At 34.9% G+C, this 15,577-nt stretch overlaps 1 protein-coding gene and 2 pseudogenes across 2 annotated transcripts; 2 read left to right on the top strand and 1 right to left on the bottom strand.

The window, feature by feature from the left end:
* Positions 1-19: 19 nt before the first annotated feature.
* LOC145575309 (uncharacterized) lies at positions 20-1,354 on the bottom strand. Its single transcript, XM_081633193.1, has one exon. The coding sequence runs from the start codon at positions 1,352-1,354 to the stop codon at positions 20-22; it is 1,335 nt and encodes a 444-aa protein (XP_081489319.1).
* A 3,392-nt stretch (positions 1,355-4,746) lies between these two features.
* On the top strand, positions 4,747-9,346 carry LOC145574659 (protein DJ-1 homolog D-like; annotated as a pseudogene). The gene is made up of 5 exons (XR_014098121.1): positions 4,747-4,854; positions 4,936-5,052; positions 6,794-7,239; positions 7,637-8,002; positions 9,007-9,346. The product of XR_014098121.1 is annotated as a protein DJ-1 homolog D-like (transcript).
* Positions 9,347-13,337: 3,991 nt separating this feature from the next.
* LOC145576423 (flavonol sulfotransferase-like pseudogene) lies at positions 13,338-14,354 on the top strand (annotated as a pseudogene).
* The last annotated feature ends 1,223 nt before the right edge of the window (positions 14,355-15,577 follow it).

Below are 15,577 nucleotides of genomic sequence, written 5' to 3'. Positions count from 1 at the left end.
CACTAAGACTCTTCAAATTCTAAAACCTCTCATCATTTCTCATAGCAACGATGAAATTATCAAGAGAATAACCAAAAAATTTCAATTCATTACTTGGATATTCATTAGGATAGAATTTGGCAAGTTGAATCAATTTATTTTTGTCAAATGAAGCAAAACGATTAGTGGGATTAAAGTAAGACATACATACAAGTAGTTCCTTACTTACCTCCGGGAATCTATTTTCCAATTCTTGTAGTTGAAGATCAATGACACTAAGAAAAACTTCAACCCGGAAATGATGAAGATTTGTCACTTGTGGGCCATTACCTCTATACATTCTTCTCCCGGGAACATGATATCTCCCCTCCATATTAGAAACCTCAATTCCATGTTTATCCATAAAAGAAGTAACTTCCTCCAAATGAGAATCCCATCCTTCATCTCTCAACTTTTGCAGATTAAACTTGGTTACATCAACCATTTCCATTGCATTTACAATATCCTGATCATGTTTTTGCAAAGTCACATTCAACTCATTTGTAATCCCAAATATAGCAACCATCAAATGTGCCACAAATACAAAATCAAATGACATCAACAAGTGTGTGATCGATTGTGCTTTATTTGAATCAACTGTATCAGAAACTTCAGCAATGGAATCAAGTGACTTCAAGATTGTAGGATATAAATCAAGCACATTCAAAATTGTTTTAAAGTGAGACCCCCAACGAGTGTCACAAGGTCTACCTAAGCCATGTTCTTGATTCAAACCAGATTCAACTTCACCTAAGGATAATGCCTCAACAACTTGATCAGCTTGTTTTTCTCGAAGAAATTCTTTCCTCTTAAGTGAACCTCCCACAAAGTTCAAGAGAGGTGCAAGTATATCAACAAATAGCCAAGCACAATCTGAATTTTTTTTAGCAAGGGCAACTTGTGTCAATTGAAGTTGATGAGCAAAGCAATGTACAAAGTATGCTTGTTTACATTCATTCAATATTAAAGTCTTGAGACCATTGATTGAACCTTGCATATTACTTGCCCCATCATAGCCCTGACCCCGAACTTGAGAGAAAGTCAAAGAATACTCCATGAGTAATGACTCAATAGCAGCTTTAAGAGTCAAGGAAGTAGTATTAGCAACATGCACAACACCAAGAAATCTTTCACACACTTCTCCCTTTTTACCAACATATCTCAAACAAGGAGCCAATTGTTCCTTATCGGAAACATCGGCAGACTCATCAGCAAGGATAGCAAAAAAACCACCATTAAGATCTTCAAGTATTGCTTTAGTTATTTCTTTTGCACAAGCATGGATGATATCTTTTTGGATAGTTGGAGAAGTAAGTTGACAATTACCGGGTGCCATTTTGAAAACAACTTTGGAGTATTCAAGATCATGTTTAGAAAGAAGAGTCAATAGAGAAATAAAATTATCTCTATTCAATGAACTTTCTTTTTCATCATGACCATGAAAAGGTAGCCCCTGAAGTAAAAGCCACCTAATGGTTGTGATTGAAGCCTCCAATCGCTTACGATAAGCACTTCTAGTTTCTGTCGTTTGCTTTGATAGAGCAGTGATAATGCTACCCTTTTATTGTTTGAATAACTCCATGGCAGTCACAGCTTTATGGTGAGCACTCATGTGTTTGCTTGCATGATCTCGAATTGTGTTCAATCGATTTCAACCACGAAAACCATCACAAACAAAAGCATCACCTCCAACAGTGTTATCATCCTTGAATAGATAGCAAATGAAGCAAAAAGCAGCATCTTTGGAAACACTATATTCGAGCCAAGACCCCCAAATATCAAACCATTTGACATTAAATCGACGCCTCTTGGTTCCGAAAAGTGTTTGAGGATAAACAAAATCATTAGGTTGGCAAGGCTTTCTTTGAAGGTATGTCCTCCTCACTAAATCTCTATCATCAGGATGAAAATCACTCATTTTTCTCCTTTGTCCCGGGTCTTGTGGAAGATTAGCAATATCATCTTCACTTAATCTTCCATCATCAACCCGAGCTCTAGGACTTGAAGTAACTTTAGGAATAAAATGTCCAACTTCATTGAGAGTAAAGTTATGTGATGGAGAAGAATGTTGTTCACTTTCTTGATGTGGAGAAAGATTTTGAGGAGGTGGAGGAAGAGAATTTTGTGGTGGAGGAGGTGGAGGAAAAGGACTTTGTGGTGGAGGAGGTGGAGGAGAAGGATTTTGTGGTGAAGGAGGTGGTTCTTGTAAAGGAGGAGGAGGTGGAGGAGAAGGATTTTGTGGAGGAGGAGGATTTTGTGGAGGAGGGGGATTTTTCGGACCAAAGAAACTTGTGATATCACACATTTTTTTCCTTTTCATTCTGAAAATTAAGTTACTTTAACAATTACAATAAGCAAACAACAAATGCTTCAAAAAAACAGACCACAGATGCAATTACCCAAACTAATCAGTAATCAATTCCCAAAAAAAAAAAAAAAAACAGAAACACTAAGCTAGTAAGCTCTAATATGAAATCATCAATTAATCAATTTTACTAGCCCATTGTCAATTTACAAATTACAATATCAATTTACAAGAAACAAAAAAAATCAGCAATTCAAATAACAATAATATCAACTCCTAAAAAATCAGAAACCCTAACTCCCTAATTTGATAAATTTAACAATTCAATATCAATTTAACTCAATTAAGCACAAACTCTGAACTCAATCCAACAATTCAACAATTAAACAATTTGTTTTACTAGCCCATTGTCAATTTACAAATTACAATATCAATTTACAGGAAACAAAAAAATATCAGCAATTCAAATAACAATAATATCAACTCCTACAAAAAAAAGAAACCCTAACTCCCTAATTTGATAAATTTAATAGCAAATCAACAATTTCAAAGAGCAATATATAGAACATACACACTAGTTGACTAGATTAAATTACATAATCAACTCAATTAAGCACAAACTCAACCCAACAATTCAACAATTTGTGTATAATTTAAGAATTTAAAAGCTTAAAAACTTACCTAGAACACTAGAAATTCGAAGAGCTCAGTGCGAAACTGCGGGCTGCGGACGTGCGGGCTGCGGCGGCCGTCGAGGCGGTGCGGCGGGAGGCGAGTGGCGCTGTGGGCTGTGGCGGTGACTCCGGTGAGGCCGTGAGTGAGAGTGAGACAGTGAGTGAAGGCGTGAAGCTGTGAAGAGAGAGAATGAGACTTGTTGTTTTGTTTTTTTGACTTTTTCCCCTTCCTGCCTTCACCCAGTCCGTGTTTTTTGTTTTTAAAAAATTTAATTTTTTTTTTGGTAGGTCACGTGACCCACCAGGACCAAGGGTGGGTCCGCCACTGGTAGGACCGTAGAAGCTAGTATGTATGACAATTGAAAGAAAATGTAGAAGAGATAATATTGTAATTGTGTGCTCTAAGAAATAATGAATTAAAACTAGGATTTGCATGAGAAAAAGTATTTGTCAACATATTAATTGCAATATTAAGGTATGCATATAAATTTAAGAAAAATCAATCAATCAATATTAATGTATGTAATACTAAAAACACACTGGGAATGACATATGTCATTTGGTGTTGTTTTTCCCTTCAAGATCATTTTTTTTTCACAAATTTTCATATGTGGTTGAGGTTACTTATTCAGGGATTACTTATTTAGAGGTTACTTAATTGATCAAGGGTTACTTATTTTTGGGTTACTCAGTTGGTTAACACGTATTTTTTGTGTGAAAAGAAAAAAAGAACAGAAAAACTTAGCAAAAAAGCCACCACCCACGAACTAACTTCCCCACCACCCACGAACCACCTTCCCCACAACAACACCGGCGGCCGGAATCCCCTTTCCCACCCACGCGCCGACCAGAATCCCCTCCCCAGCACCAGTAGCTCCCTTTCCCTCAAAACCACCAATCCCGCAGCCCAAAACCCCCAAAATCCCATCCACGACCACGCAAAATCCCTAAATCACCTTCCCAACTGCATAAAAACCCCCAACCGTCTATCCATCATCATCTGCCAGTGGTTGGGGAAGGGCCATTTGGGGTTTTATTTTTTTTTTTTTTGTGGTGGGGTGGTCATATTAAGGTTTTCGTGGGTTTTAGGGTGGGCAAGTTTGGTGGTTTTTGGGGAAGGGGAGCTTCAGCGCGGAGGAGGGGCTGGGCACGATGGTTTGGGGTGGGGGGAGCTTCATATTAAGGTATTTTATTATTATTTTAAAATCATATGATATATATCATATAATGAATAAAAATTAGTCAAACTTATTAAAATCAGGATAATTTTGAAAATTGACAACCAAAAAGTGGAAATACCTTTTTCTTGTTTCATTTTTTTGTTTTTAGTTTTTTTTAAAAAAGAAAACTAAAAACAAAAAATAATGCCAAACAAGCCTAAATGATTCCTTTCTTCCCTTTTACCAAGTATTTGTTTCCTTTCCACTCCATTACCATTTTTCAAACCAAATGACCCCTTAATTCAGCTTAATTTCAATTCAATTCTGTTTCATTTCTAATTATAGCTCAATTCATTTCAGGCTTATTCAGTTCAATTAAGTTTAGCTCCAATCAATTTACTTCACCCATAGTGGATCAGTGGAGTCGTCCATCACGTACGTACCGCAGATCTTGCCACACAATCTGGTATCCATGTGTCCAGATGTCTTCTCCAACTCCCTCCACTATTAATTAATCTACTTTAAATTTAGGTACCAAGTATATAAATAATCTCCCACATTTTTAATTCATCCTTACATCAGCCCACAACTCCAGAACACTCTCAACTCTTCTCAACTCTCAAAAATGGCAGAATCTAAATCAAAATCTGAGAAAAAGTTCCTCATAATTTGCGGTGATTACATGGAAGATTATGAGGTTAATACTTAATATTCATCTTTCACTGTAAATTCAAATGAAATCATATTAAAATAATTTTTGACTTTTATTGTTGTTTAGGTGATGGTACCATTTCAAGCACTTTTAGCTTATGGTGTAGCAGTTGATGCTGTTTGTCCTGATAAAAAGGCCGGGGATGTTTGCCGCACTGCTATTCATCAACTTTCTACTCATCAGGTTTCTGGGTTTTATTTATTTAATTGGTATTTTTATGGGTTTAAATTATTCATCCTAATTAAAATCATCTAGTTTTCTCTTACTATTGCTTATTGATTATAAGGAATTTAATCACATAGTGAGTATTTCTTGAGAGATATCTTGATGATTTTTTTTTTTTCAAAATTTCTCTGGAATTTAGTGAATTAAAAGTCTCTTGCTAATGTTTAGTATATTGTTATAACTTTTGTAATGCGAAAAGATTAAACGAATTCAACAAACAAGAACACACAAATTTAGGTTGGTTTACTGCACAATGTGTTAGCTATGTCCACCAGACAGAGGAATTTTATTGATTGTTTCAAGGTGTATTACATATCTCCGACAATTACAATTTCTTTTTTTTTTTTTGGTTGGTAAGGAGAGGGGCCCTACTGGGCCGGACCCTCTCACAGGTCCTCTCGACCCGGGTTAACGGGCTAGACACTTTGGAAGTGAGGGGGAAGGGTAAGGGAATCCCCACCCCCAAAGTGTCTCCAGTGGGGTTTGATCCCACAACCAAGCTTGACCACTAGACCAAGCTATGCTTGGTAATTACAATTTCTTTTGATTAGTTGTTTTTCTTCAATGAAATGCTAATACTGTATTTACATTTACATGGAATAGTTCATGAGTAGCTTCATATATATAGTTAGCCGGGAATCAAATGGGTGACATACAAGTTCTAGCCGTCAGTAAAAAGAAAGTTACAGATAATTAGCCCCTCAAATACATAATTAAACCGCCCTCAGAAGCATTTAAAGTAAACCTAGAACTGACCACAAGACATTACATAGTAAGAACAAGGGGTCTTATAATAGCATACTCTTACAAGTTACAGTTGCTTGAATCCCTTGAGAAGATATCTATTAATGCTGTAAAACCCATAACACCTCTCAACGATCATTAATGTGCGCTTGTTCTAGTTGTTTAACAGCCATGCTTTGGGTTTAACAAATGCTTGAGATGCACATGGAGGCATTGACCTCCTACCCACATTACAAAATTTCATCTCCGGTTTTCCTTTTTCTATCTGACAGTATGATGTCATGATTTCAAGGATGTCACAATTTCAAAGGGGTAATACATTTATTTTAAGAGAGGAGAAATATTAATAGTACAAGCAATAGCTTCTAACTTTTGAATAGGACTTTATACGTCGTTCTTTTCCAATAAATGAATAAAATGGATTGCTAGTTGAGACATGATGGTATGTGACGGCTAACACTTTGACTTAATGAAGCATCAAGTCCCAAGATTATTTCCGAAAATAGTGAAGTTGTTACTAGTATTTCACTGTACTCTTCTTAGGGTAGCTTAGATTTTTAGATATTTTTTTTTAAAAAAAATATCACTACATTTTCAGGTGAAAGAATTTTTAAATGTGGTTAGTTAACGTGTCTGGTCTGTTGATTTCTACTCCCTTTGGACCCTCCCTAACTTTCCTTTTAATTTTCCATGTTCAATCTTCTTAATATGGTGTCAGCACCATTGCATCAAAATGATTAGCCTCACCCTTCATAGGGACAAGGCCACATACATCCAACCCTACCCACCTTGCCTAGGCAGGAGCCTCTTACTCTCTAAGAGGCATTAGGGTAATGTTCATGTCGATGTATAGTTATTTTTGTATCTAGGGCTTTCATTTAATGAATATTCAGTTAAGTCACCAATGCATACTTCAATTTGGTTTGTCATTTCTTGACTTTTATCTTGCTTGCAGACTTACTCTGAAACTCGTGGACACAACTTCACCCTGAATGCAACCTTTGATGATATTGATGCAAGCGTATATGATGGTTTGGTCCTTCCAGGGGGAAGGGCCTCTGAATATCTTGCAATGAATGGGTCTGTTCTGGATGTGGTATGCAAGTTTCATTCATCCGGGAAGCCAATTGCTTCTATATGCCATGGGCAGTTGATCCTGGCTGCTGCTGATTGTGTTAAAGGTCATAAATGTACAGCATTTCCTGCAGTGAAGCCCGTGCTCATTGCAGCTGGGGCTCATTGGGTAGAACCAACGGACATGGGAGCTTGTGTAGTTGACCAAAATATAGTAGGCATCATAAGTGGGTCAGATAAAAGGATCCTGAGTTCATTCAGCTTTTTGTAAAAGCACTAGGAGGCATCATAAGTGGGTCAGATAAAAGGATCCTGTTCCTTTGTGGGGTAAGTATTGCTTTACACTTGATTAATGAGATAGCTGTTGATTTGGATATCTGAAATGACTTAGCAAAGTGAAAGTCTATGCAGGATCAAATTTACTGATGTATTAGCGGTTTATGAAGCTTTTTTAATATTCTTTACTATTAGTAGGCAGAGGAGAAGGGATGTAGGGATGAGAGGAAAGAGAAGAATAGAAGGGGAACAGAGGGAAGCAAGACAAAAAAAACATTAGGCAACGTAGAGATGTACAATCTGAAAATTTTATTCTTGAGATCCTTATTGCAAATGCAAAGGGAAACTATTTTGACACATATATCCACATGATATGGTTGTAGGTTCTTTATATATGGGTAAGTGGGTAACTGTTTATCATCCTCATATTATTTCTTTTCTGTTGGAGTAAGATTTCATGGAAGATTATGAGGTTATGGTCCCTTTCCAGTCCCTTCAAGCCCTGGGGTGCCATGTCGATGCTGTGTGTCCAAAGAAGCAGCAAGGAGATACTTGCCCAACTGCTGTACATGATTTTGAAGGTGATCAAACATACAGTGAAAAGCCTGGTCATGATTTTACATTGACCGCCACCTTTGAAGGTATAGATGCTTCAAGTTATGATGGTCTTGTGATTCCCGGAGGGCGAGCACCTGAGTACCTTGCTTTAGACGAGAATGTTATCACCATGGTGAAAAGTTTCATGGAGGCTGGAAAACCAGTTGCATCCATTTGCCATGGCCAACAGATTTTATCTGCAGCTGGTGTTCTCAAGGTAATTTCTTTTTCTCCTTAACATTATTCTTTCCTCTGTTAGTTCACATCACCTTGAAAGCTAGGAGTGTTATTTTACCTTTATTTTTTAAATCCTGACACAAATACATGCATTTACCATTAGAAAGTCTGGTTTTTAGGAGCTTTTACATTTCTAAATTTGTTCAGACTTCACTACGGACTTGTTTTATATTTTCAATGGCTTATGCTTGTTCCCATTGTAATCTGTTAAGTTGTAATACTACCAGTTTCAATGCCATTCCTTTTTTATTGCTAAAAGTTTCTAACACCTTAGTCCCAACACAATTGGGTGTAGTCTACATTCCTAATCTAGTGTGTCCCAACAAGTTCAGTGTCGTAAAAGGTTTAGTACTGAAGGATAGTTATGGATTTTAGCTATTATTTTCTGTTAAAATTTTGATATAAAGTGGCCTTATTGATAGGGACGGCATATAAATTTTGGAGTTTGATATTTGACTTTTTAGGGTAAGTTAAAGAGCTTGTAAACTGAAGATTTACAAGAAGCTCATGCTAATTAAGCAGCTTTTTTCTGCTAATATTCCGCTCACTTGCTGTGATTCTGTGAGTATATCTGCTACCTTGCAGAGCAGTTTTATAAATAAATAAACAGAAAAAATTGAAATAAGGAAGCAGAAGAGGTGCGGAATGATTGATAGTTGACTGTGCTTGATGTGATCAAATCACCATATAGAGCATACAATGTTACAATCCCAGCTTAAGTGGCTGGACACTTTCACTAAGAAAAAGCTAAAAATAAAGAATTATGATGACCAATTTTGGCTGTTACAATCCTTGTATGCTTCTGATTGTCTTGCAATTTTGTCTAAGTCATCTGGCCTGCTAAAATGAGATAAATGTGATGCAGCTGCCAGTTGTTCAACCTTGTCACCTTTTATGACGAGCTACTGTAATGTGACTTGGTTTTGCTAAGACTTTCTTGCTACCTTGGTGAAGAATCTGATTCCTTTGTGATTTTATCTCCAGGGGAAGAAATGTACTGCATACCCTGCTGTGAAGCTCAATGTGGTATTAGGAGGGGGAACTTGGTTGGAGCCTGAACCAATAAATCGTTGCTTCACGGATGGGAACTTGGTGACAGGAGCTGCTTGGCCAGGGCACCCTGAATTCGTTTCACAGTTCATGGTACTTCTTGGTATTCGTGTATCATTTTGAATGCTCTTAAGATCCAAAGTACAGTTGCACGATGTCTAAAATATCTGTAAGTTGTGTGAATTCTAGTAATGTTATGGTGAATAATTGTCTTAGAGTGTTTCTAGGCTTTTTAAGAGGTAGTTTTGCTATTTCTGAGATATGGTGGTTAATGTGTTTTCTGTATCATATGATAATACATGAAGATTAAATGATAAATGGCAAATGCAGAGTTGCTCTAATGATAGAAGCACCACGCGTCCTTTGCACAAAAGGCCCCAGCTTATTGTTTTCCCTCCTCTCCATCGATTCTAGTCTCCCAAGTTTTTGTTCCATCATATCTTTGATTGGTCCACCATAAGAGGGAGTGAAATTATTGATTCAATCACCCACCTCGCCTTTCCTAAAGAACGCCGCCTTCACCACCAACTTGTCATATTCCTAGACCCTAGTCTTGTTGAGTTCCAGCTCTTGAAGACTCTCGATGCTGCATAATTTTTAATTATATCGTCAATGACACACACCATTCATTTCCTCTCTTGGGGAGAAAGGGCAAGCCTATGTAAATTTAGCCAACGACTTCAAATGAAATGTGGAATCATTCCTCAAATCCTTGGTACTTTCAAAACGATACCCTATTCAATTGCTCTAGACCTTGCCTCAAATATCCAACTTCATGCTCGAAATAAGGCTCATCTTGAAATCTAACTTAGACAAAATTTGTTAAAAAAATCTTAGTATGAAGTTGAAACTTTTGGCATCCCGGCCCATTGGAAATGATTTTGGCACACCCTTAATTGATCTTCTCACATAGTGGTGTGCCAAAATCAATAAGGGTGTGCCAAAATCGATTTTCCGGCCCATTGACTTCTTTAAGTTTTTTGAGTAAAAGTATGCCAATGTAAAGCATAAGTCTCTAAACTCTGAAGGGTTATTTGGAGCACTAATATTCAAGATCTTACATGATGAAACTTTGAAAGATTTGGGAAGAGAGGCGTATGCAAAAGCCTCGTTGATGGGAGATCTTGAAGTTGGTGAGGACGCAAGAGAATGGGTTTTACCACACATTGCTGTAAATCACGTAAATTTGTGTCGTTTCTGTGTTGATTTCATTGTCTTTCTTGCATTTGTTGTTACATAAAGCTCTTAGAGTCGTATATAAGGAGCTAAAAGTGGATATAATAAGTTAAATAAAACATTAGTTACACTAATTGACACATGATTTTGTCACGTATTTTAAAATTAATACCAATTTAGAAAATATATTACGGAGTAAATGATTATATAAAGCTCTAAAAGACTACATATATTTTAATTAATCCTTAAGATGAAGTAAATAAATTAATTTTCAACCATTAGATTAAGTTTTTGGTTGATTTGATCCTTTAACATAATAACAGGGTCAACGTGACTCAAATATTATAGGTATGAGGAGGACCATGTTGCATCTCCATTTTAAGTAATTATTTATCCTTAGAATCTAGTGTATGTAGCTCTACCTACACTCCCTCTTAAACGATGTGTTTAGCCTACCACTACCCCTAGTACCTACACCCATCAAAATGACACGCTTCACAAAACCATCGAGATTATCGCTCGCCCACATTGAGATTTCTAGCAAGTAATGATTTGACAATTCAACACTCCCTACACGACGCACCACCATGGCTCCATGGTTCTGAACTTCTGCATTCCCAAACCTCCATGTGTGACTTAGAAGTGTGTGATTCGTTCTTCTACTAGTCATTTCCATGGAATATTCAATCAACACAAACCTCGTTGATCGATTTTCCCATCAATTTTTGTTTCTCTTAAATTTTAAGTCTCTAATATTACTTTAATTCCTCTTTCTAATAGACAGTTATCATAAGCATAGCTGTTTTTTTTTTCTTTCCTATATCTGGAAAGAAGAATTGTCGTAATTTGTAAATGGGGGAAAAAAAATTAAAGTAGTATTTATTTATTTATTTATTTATTAATGTTCATTTTCATATTGGTAAATGTTCATTTTCATATTGGTAAATGTTCATTTTCATATGGATACATGATCAATTCATTTAATATATGTAGTATATCTATTACAATATTGATAATTTTCGTATTAATAAATGTTCATTTTCAAATTGATATATTTTCATTTTTATTTTGATAATTTTGTTATTTTAATTTTGATAGACATTCATTCACATTTTGCAAATAATGTGCATTGATTATTACTAATACTTTAAAAAAAAAAAAAAACAACGATAGTCACTTATTACACAGAATAATAAATTATAAAGTTGAAGACGAACATATGCATAAACGAAAATACACAAAACGAACATCTTACGGCTATAAAATGGTACAACCATACAAGAATATGATTCTATATTCCTTTTATTTATACTTAATTTATCAAATGGTGATGTTCATTTTTTTTTTCTGAGAGAAATGTTGATGTTCAAATGGTAAGAAGGATATGTACACTTTAGAAACGTGTTTTGTTAATGTTATGATTTCATTTTTAATTTTATTTAATATTGAATTTTTGACACCATTTTATATAAATTAACATAATATTAAGATGTATTTGAAACAAATAAAATTCTACAAAAATGTGTAACAATTCAAAATATAATTTGAATACAATACTCTTTAGAAAAGAAACTGAACATTTACGCTTATAGAAATGAACATTTACAACGCTTATAAAAATAAACAGTTTATCAGTTATAAAAAAATAAAATTTGAAATATAGAAAAAGGAATAACTTTATAGAAACTTTGCATAATGCACCAACCTAAATATTTAATTGTATGAAACTAATGTTCATTTTGATATTAGCTAATGTTCTTTTATAACTATTTTTCTCGTACAGAAAGATATTCATTTGGCTTTTAATATTTTTTATTTAGATTTTAATACTTGTTCATTCCTATATTTAACTATGTTCATTTTCTACCAATGGTATTTCATAAATTATATTTGTAAATGTTTATTAATTTTGTAAGACACATATGTTCACTTTCAAATAATTATATGTTCATTCATAGACGTCCAGTTTCATTTTGGTAGATATTTATTACGGAGAACGATATTAATACATATGGTTATTCACATATTAATGAATATATGTTCATTTTCATTGTGATAAATGTTCATTTTCAATTTGAAACTTGTGTTATTATATTTAATAAACAATCCTGAAAGGCACTCAATTAAATTACTCAGTAATACCAATAAGATAGTGTTCCAACCATACGCTACTCCCAAGTCCCAACCTCCAAAGGTTGAAGATGAGCTAAAGTACTAATTTTAACCCACTTCCACATCTCTTAGCAAAATATCAAACAGTACAATGAAAACTATGAACTAAGCCTAAAATATCTTTAATTATTAAGAAAAAAATCACTGCAATCTGACGGTCGAATCTCCAAGGCGTGAATGACCTCGACAATCACTTTCCTCTAAAACATGCTTAGCTGCAAAATTGACTCTCAAATAAATAGCCTTGCAACCCAGAATATATATTTTCCTATTTCAATTTAGAGTTCGATATTTTTGCCCCCATTTTTTGCTTGATCTAGGTATCCTTCTGCAATATTTTACGGATTTATGAAAATGCAGTTTTTTTTTCTTTTGATATTTGGATTATATGGTTATTATTAGTGCTCATAATTTTTTTTTATTTCTCTTATTGCATTGGTGAGTGGAATCGTGGAGATCGGATTGTTGTTGGGTGTGTGAGGTGGTAGAGGCAACAGTAAAACGACGTAGTTTGATGGGGGTATAGGGAAAGCTTCATACACTAGAGTTTAGGGAAAATTTGTACATTTTTAAGTCTAATTAAAGGGCTTTCATGTAAGAGGGCATGATAGAATATAAAGAACTTCAACGGCTGAAAATCACATACAAAGACGTCATCCGAAACATTATTATGTATGACAAAATCAACACTACACATCCATGCATGCATGCAATAATACGGCAAAATTTCTGTTCCCTAGACTTGTCTCCATGCAAGTGAGACGTGACAAAGGAGAACTATTAATAAATGAACACATTACATATAATTATATATAGATCAAACATTGTATTATACTTCAATTCCATAAACCACAAACATTAAACTTATACTTCAATTCCATAAACCACAAACATTAAACTTATTAGTGAAATCCAAAATGAGTGAAATCCAAAAGGAGGAAATTTACATTAAGGAAGAAGAAGTTGAAAAGCTAATGCAATGCCTTCCGAAGGCTAAATTGAGAACTAGCCAAAAGTTTCACATGGTCTTGTATGAAGGTTTTTGGTACTTTGTCAATAAATCTTCATTTAGAAATGTTCTCACCTTTCAAAAACACTTTGTTGCTCAAGATAGTGATATATTCATTACAAGTCTCCCCAAAACTGGTTCAACTTGGTTAAAATCTCTATTGTTCATGACAGTTAATCGCGCTAATTATCCTATTGATCAAAGCCCTTTGCTCACCCATCATCCCCAAGAACTTGTGTATAACTTAGAGACCGATGTCTATAACAAAGCCTTTGATTATCCTCACCCACACCACCTTAGTGAGCTTCCGTCGCCTAGGCTTCTTAGCACTCATGTCCCTTACACATCCCTTCCCGAGTCAATTAGGAATTCTGGGTGTCGGATTTTGTATATTTGTCGAAACCCTTTAGACACTATAGTGTCAAAATATCACTTTGTTGTTGATGGTATGAAACACATGGAAAATTTCGTAAAACCTTCTTTAGAGGATTTCTTTGAAGATTTTTGTGATGGAAAAGTCGCATTTGGGCCTTTTTTCGACCATGTTATTGGGTTTTGGAAGATGGGTTTAGAGCAACCTAATAAGGTGTTATTTCTTAAGTACGAAGACTTGAAAGATGATCCCGTATTTCACTTGAAGGGATTGGCGGAATTTATAGGTATGCCCTTTTCCACTCGAGAGGAAAATGAAGGTGTCATACAACAAGTCATAGAGTTTTGCAGCATTAAAAATATGAAGGAGTTGGATGTTAATAAGAGTGGGGTAATCAACAACATGTTTGAGAAGAAGAGCTATTTTAGGAAAGGAGAAGTTGGGGATTGGGCCAATCATTTCACACCTTCCATGGTTGAGAGGGTCAACAAACTCATGCAAGAAAAACTTGAGGGCTCTGGTTTATCCTTTAAACTATTTTCTCCTAATTAGTTAATGCTTTGTCTTTCTTTGCTTGATTTTCTTTTGATGAATTAATTGCTTTTAATTTGTATGCTTTCATTTTCTTCCTTTCCTTACGAAACAATTGTATCCCCCTTTCGAATATCGCTTATATTTAGACTTTCTTACTTTAAAATTATCAACCCGTATTATGTGCGGCTAGTCATACAGTCATACTGACATAGTAACATACTGTGTGGCCACTAGTAAAATAACAAAGTAATCCCTATAATATTGTTCGAATAACCCCATTAACACTGGCCGAGTAACCCCTATAACACTAACAAAGTAGCTCTTGTAATAACATTAACCTAGTAGTCCCCATAACACTGACAAAGAAACCCCCAAGCCGAATATTACCTTGTTCATGCTCAAGTTCATTTAACTTAGGCGAGTTTGAGCATGATCCCGATCCTTCAAGCGAGCTCAAATTTCTGTTCAAGCTTGACTCATTTAGTACACTATATGTTCATGAACGGTTCGTGAACAACTCGTTTATTTAACGAGACTTTCATGAACGAACTTAATAACAATCGAGCTTCTCCAATAAATGAGCTTTGTACTTTTGATATTTGAAAATTTCAAAATTAGCATAATAATTTAATCTTAATTATAAATTTAATAACTAATTTAACAATTGTAAATAAATCAATAACTCATGAACATTAGTAAACGAGTAGTTCATGAACATATAAATAAACGAGTTGTTCATGAACTTATCTGAATGAGCATGTATATGTTCGTGTTTAAGCTCATTTATTAAACGAGCTTCAAAATTAATCAAGCTTGGCTCATTCATTAAATAAACATACATGAACGAGCTGAGCTTCAACCGAGCCCGAACACGAGTAGTTTATTGATCGGTTTGGTTCATTTATACCCCTATGTAAAACTATATAAGTAAGTTGATTTTAAAAAATAATACTATGTTCGTTAATATATTTACTTATTTTTTGTTAGATTTTGGAAAAACTCCTCAAATTAGAGTGTGTGTCATTGATCAATATATATAGCGTTTATAAGACTAGTCCTAATCTCGTTAGGAAACCTAGAAAAATAAGGACACAAAATATATACAAAATATATCCTAAATCTACGACATATATTATCACAATAAATATCCATCATAGCGAAAGGAGGTCGTACACTAAGACTGAATCTTAAATTCAAAAATAAGTCTCGTGGAAGGCCTTTTGTGAAAATGGCCGCAAATT

Source organism: Chenopodium album, chromosome 13 (assembly GCF_948465745.1).
Source record: "Chenopodium album chromosome 13, dcCheAlbu1.1, whole genome shotgun sequence".
NCBI lineage: Eukaryota > Viridiplantae > Streptophyta > Magnoliopsida > Caryophyllales > Amaranthaceae > Chenopodium > Chenopodium album.
Note: the sequence above shows the minus strand (reverse complement) of the source record. Positions and strands in the feature narration are given on the sequence as shown.

Bases quoted from the DNA above. Each gene is read 5' to 3' on its own strand.
- LOC145575309 (XM_081633193.1), bottom strand. From the start codon at position 1,354: ATGGCACCCGGTAATTGTCAACTTACTTCTCCAACTATCCAAAAAGAT.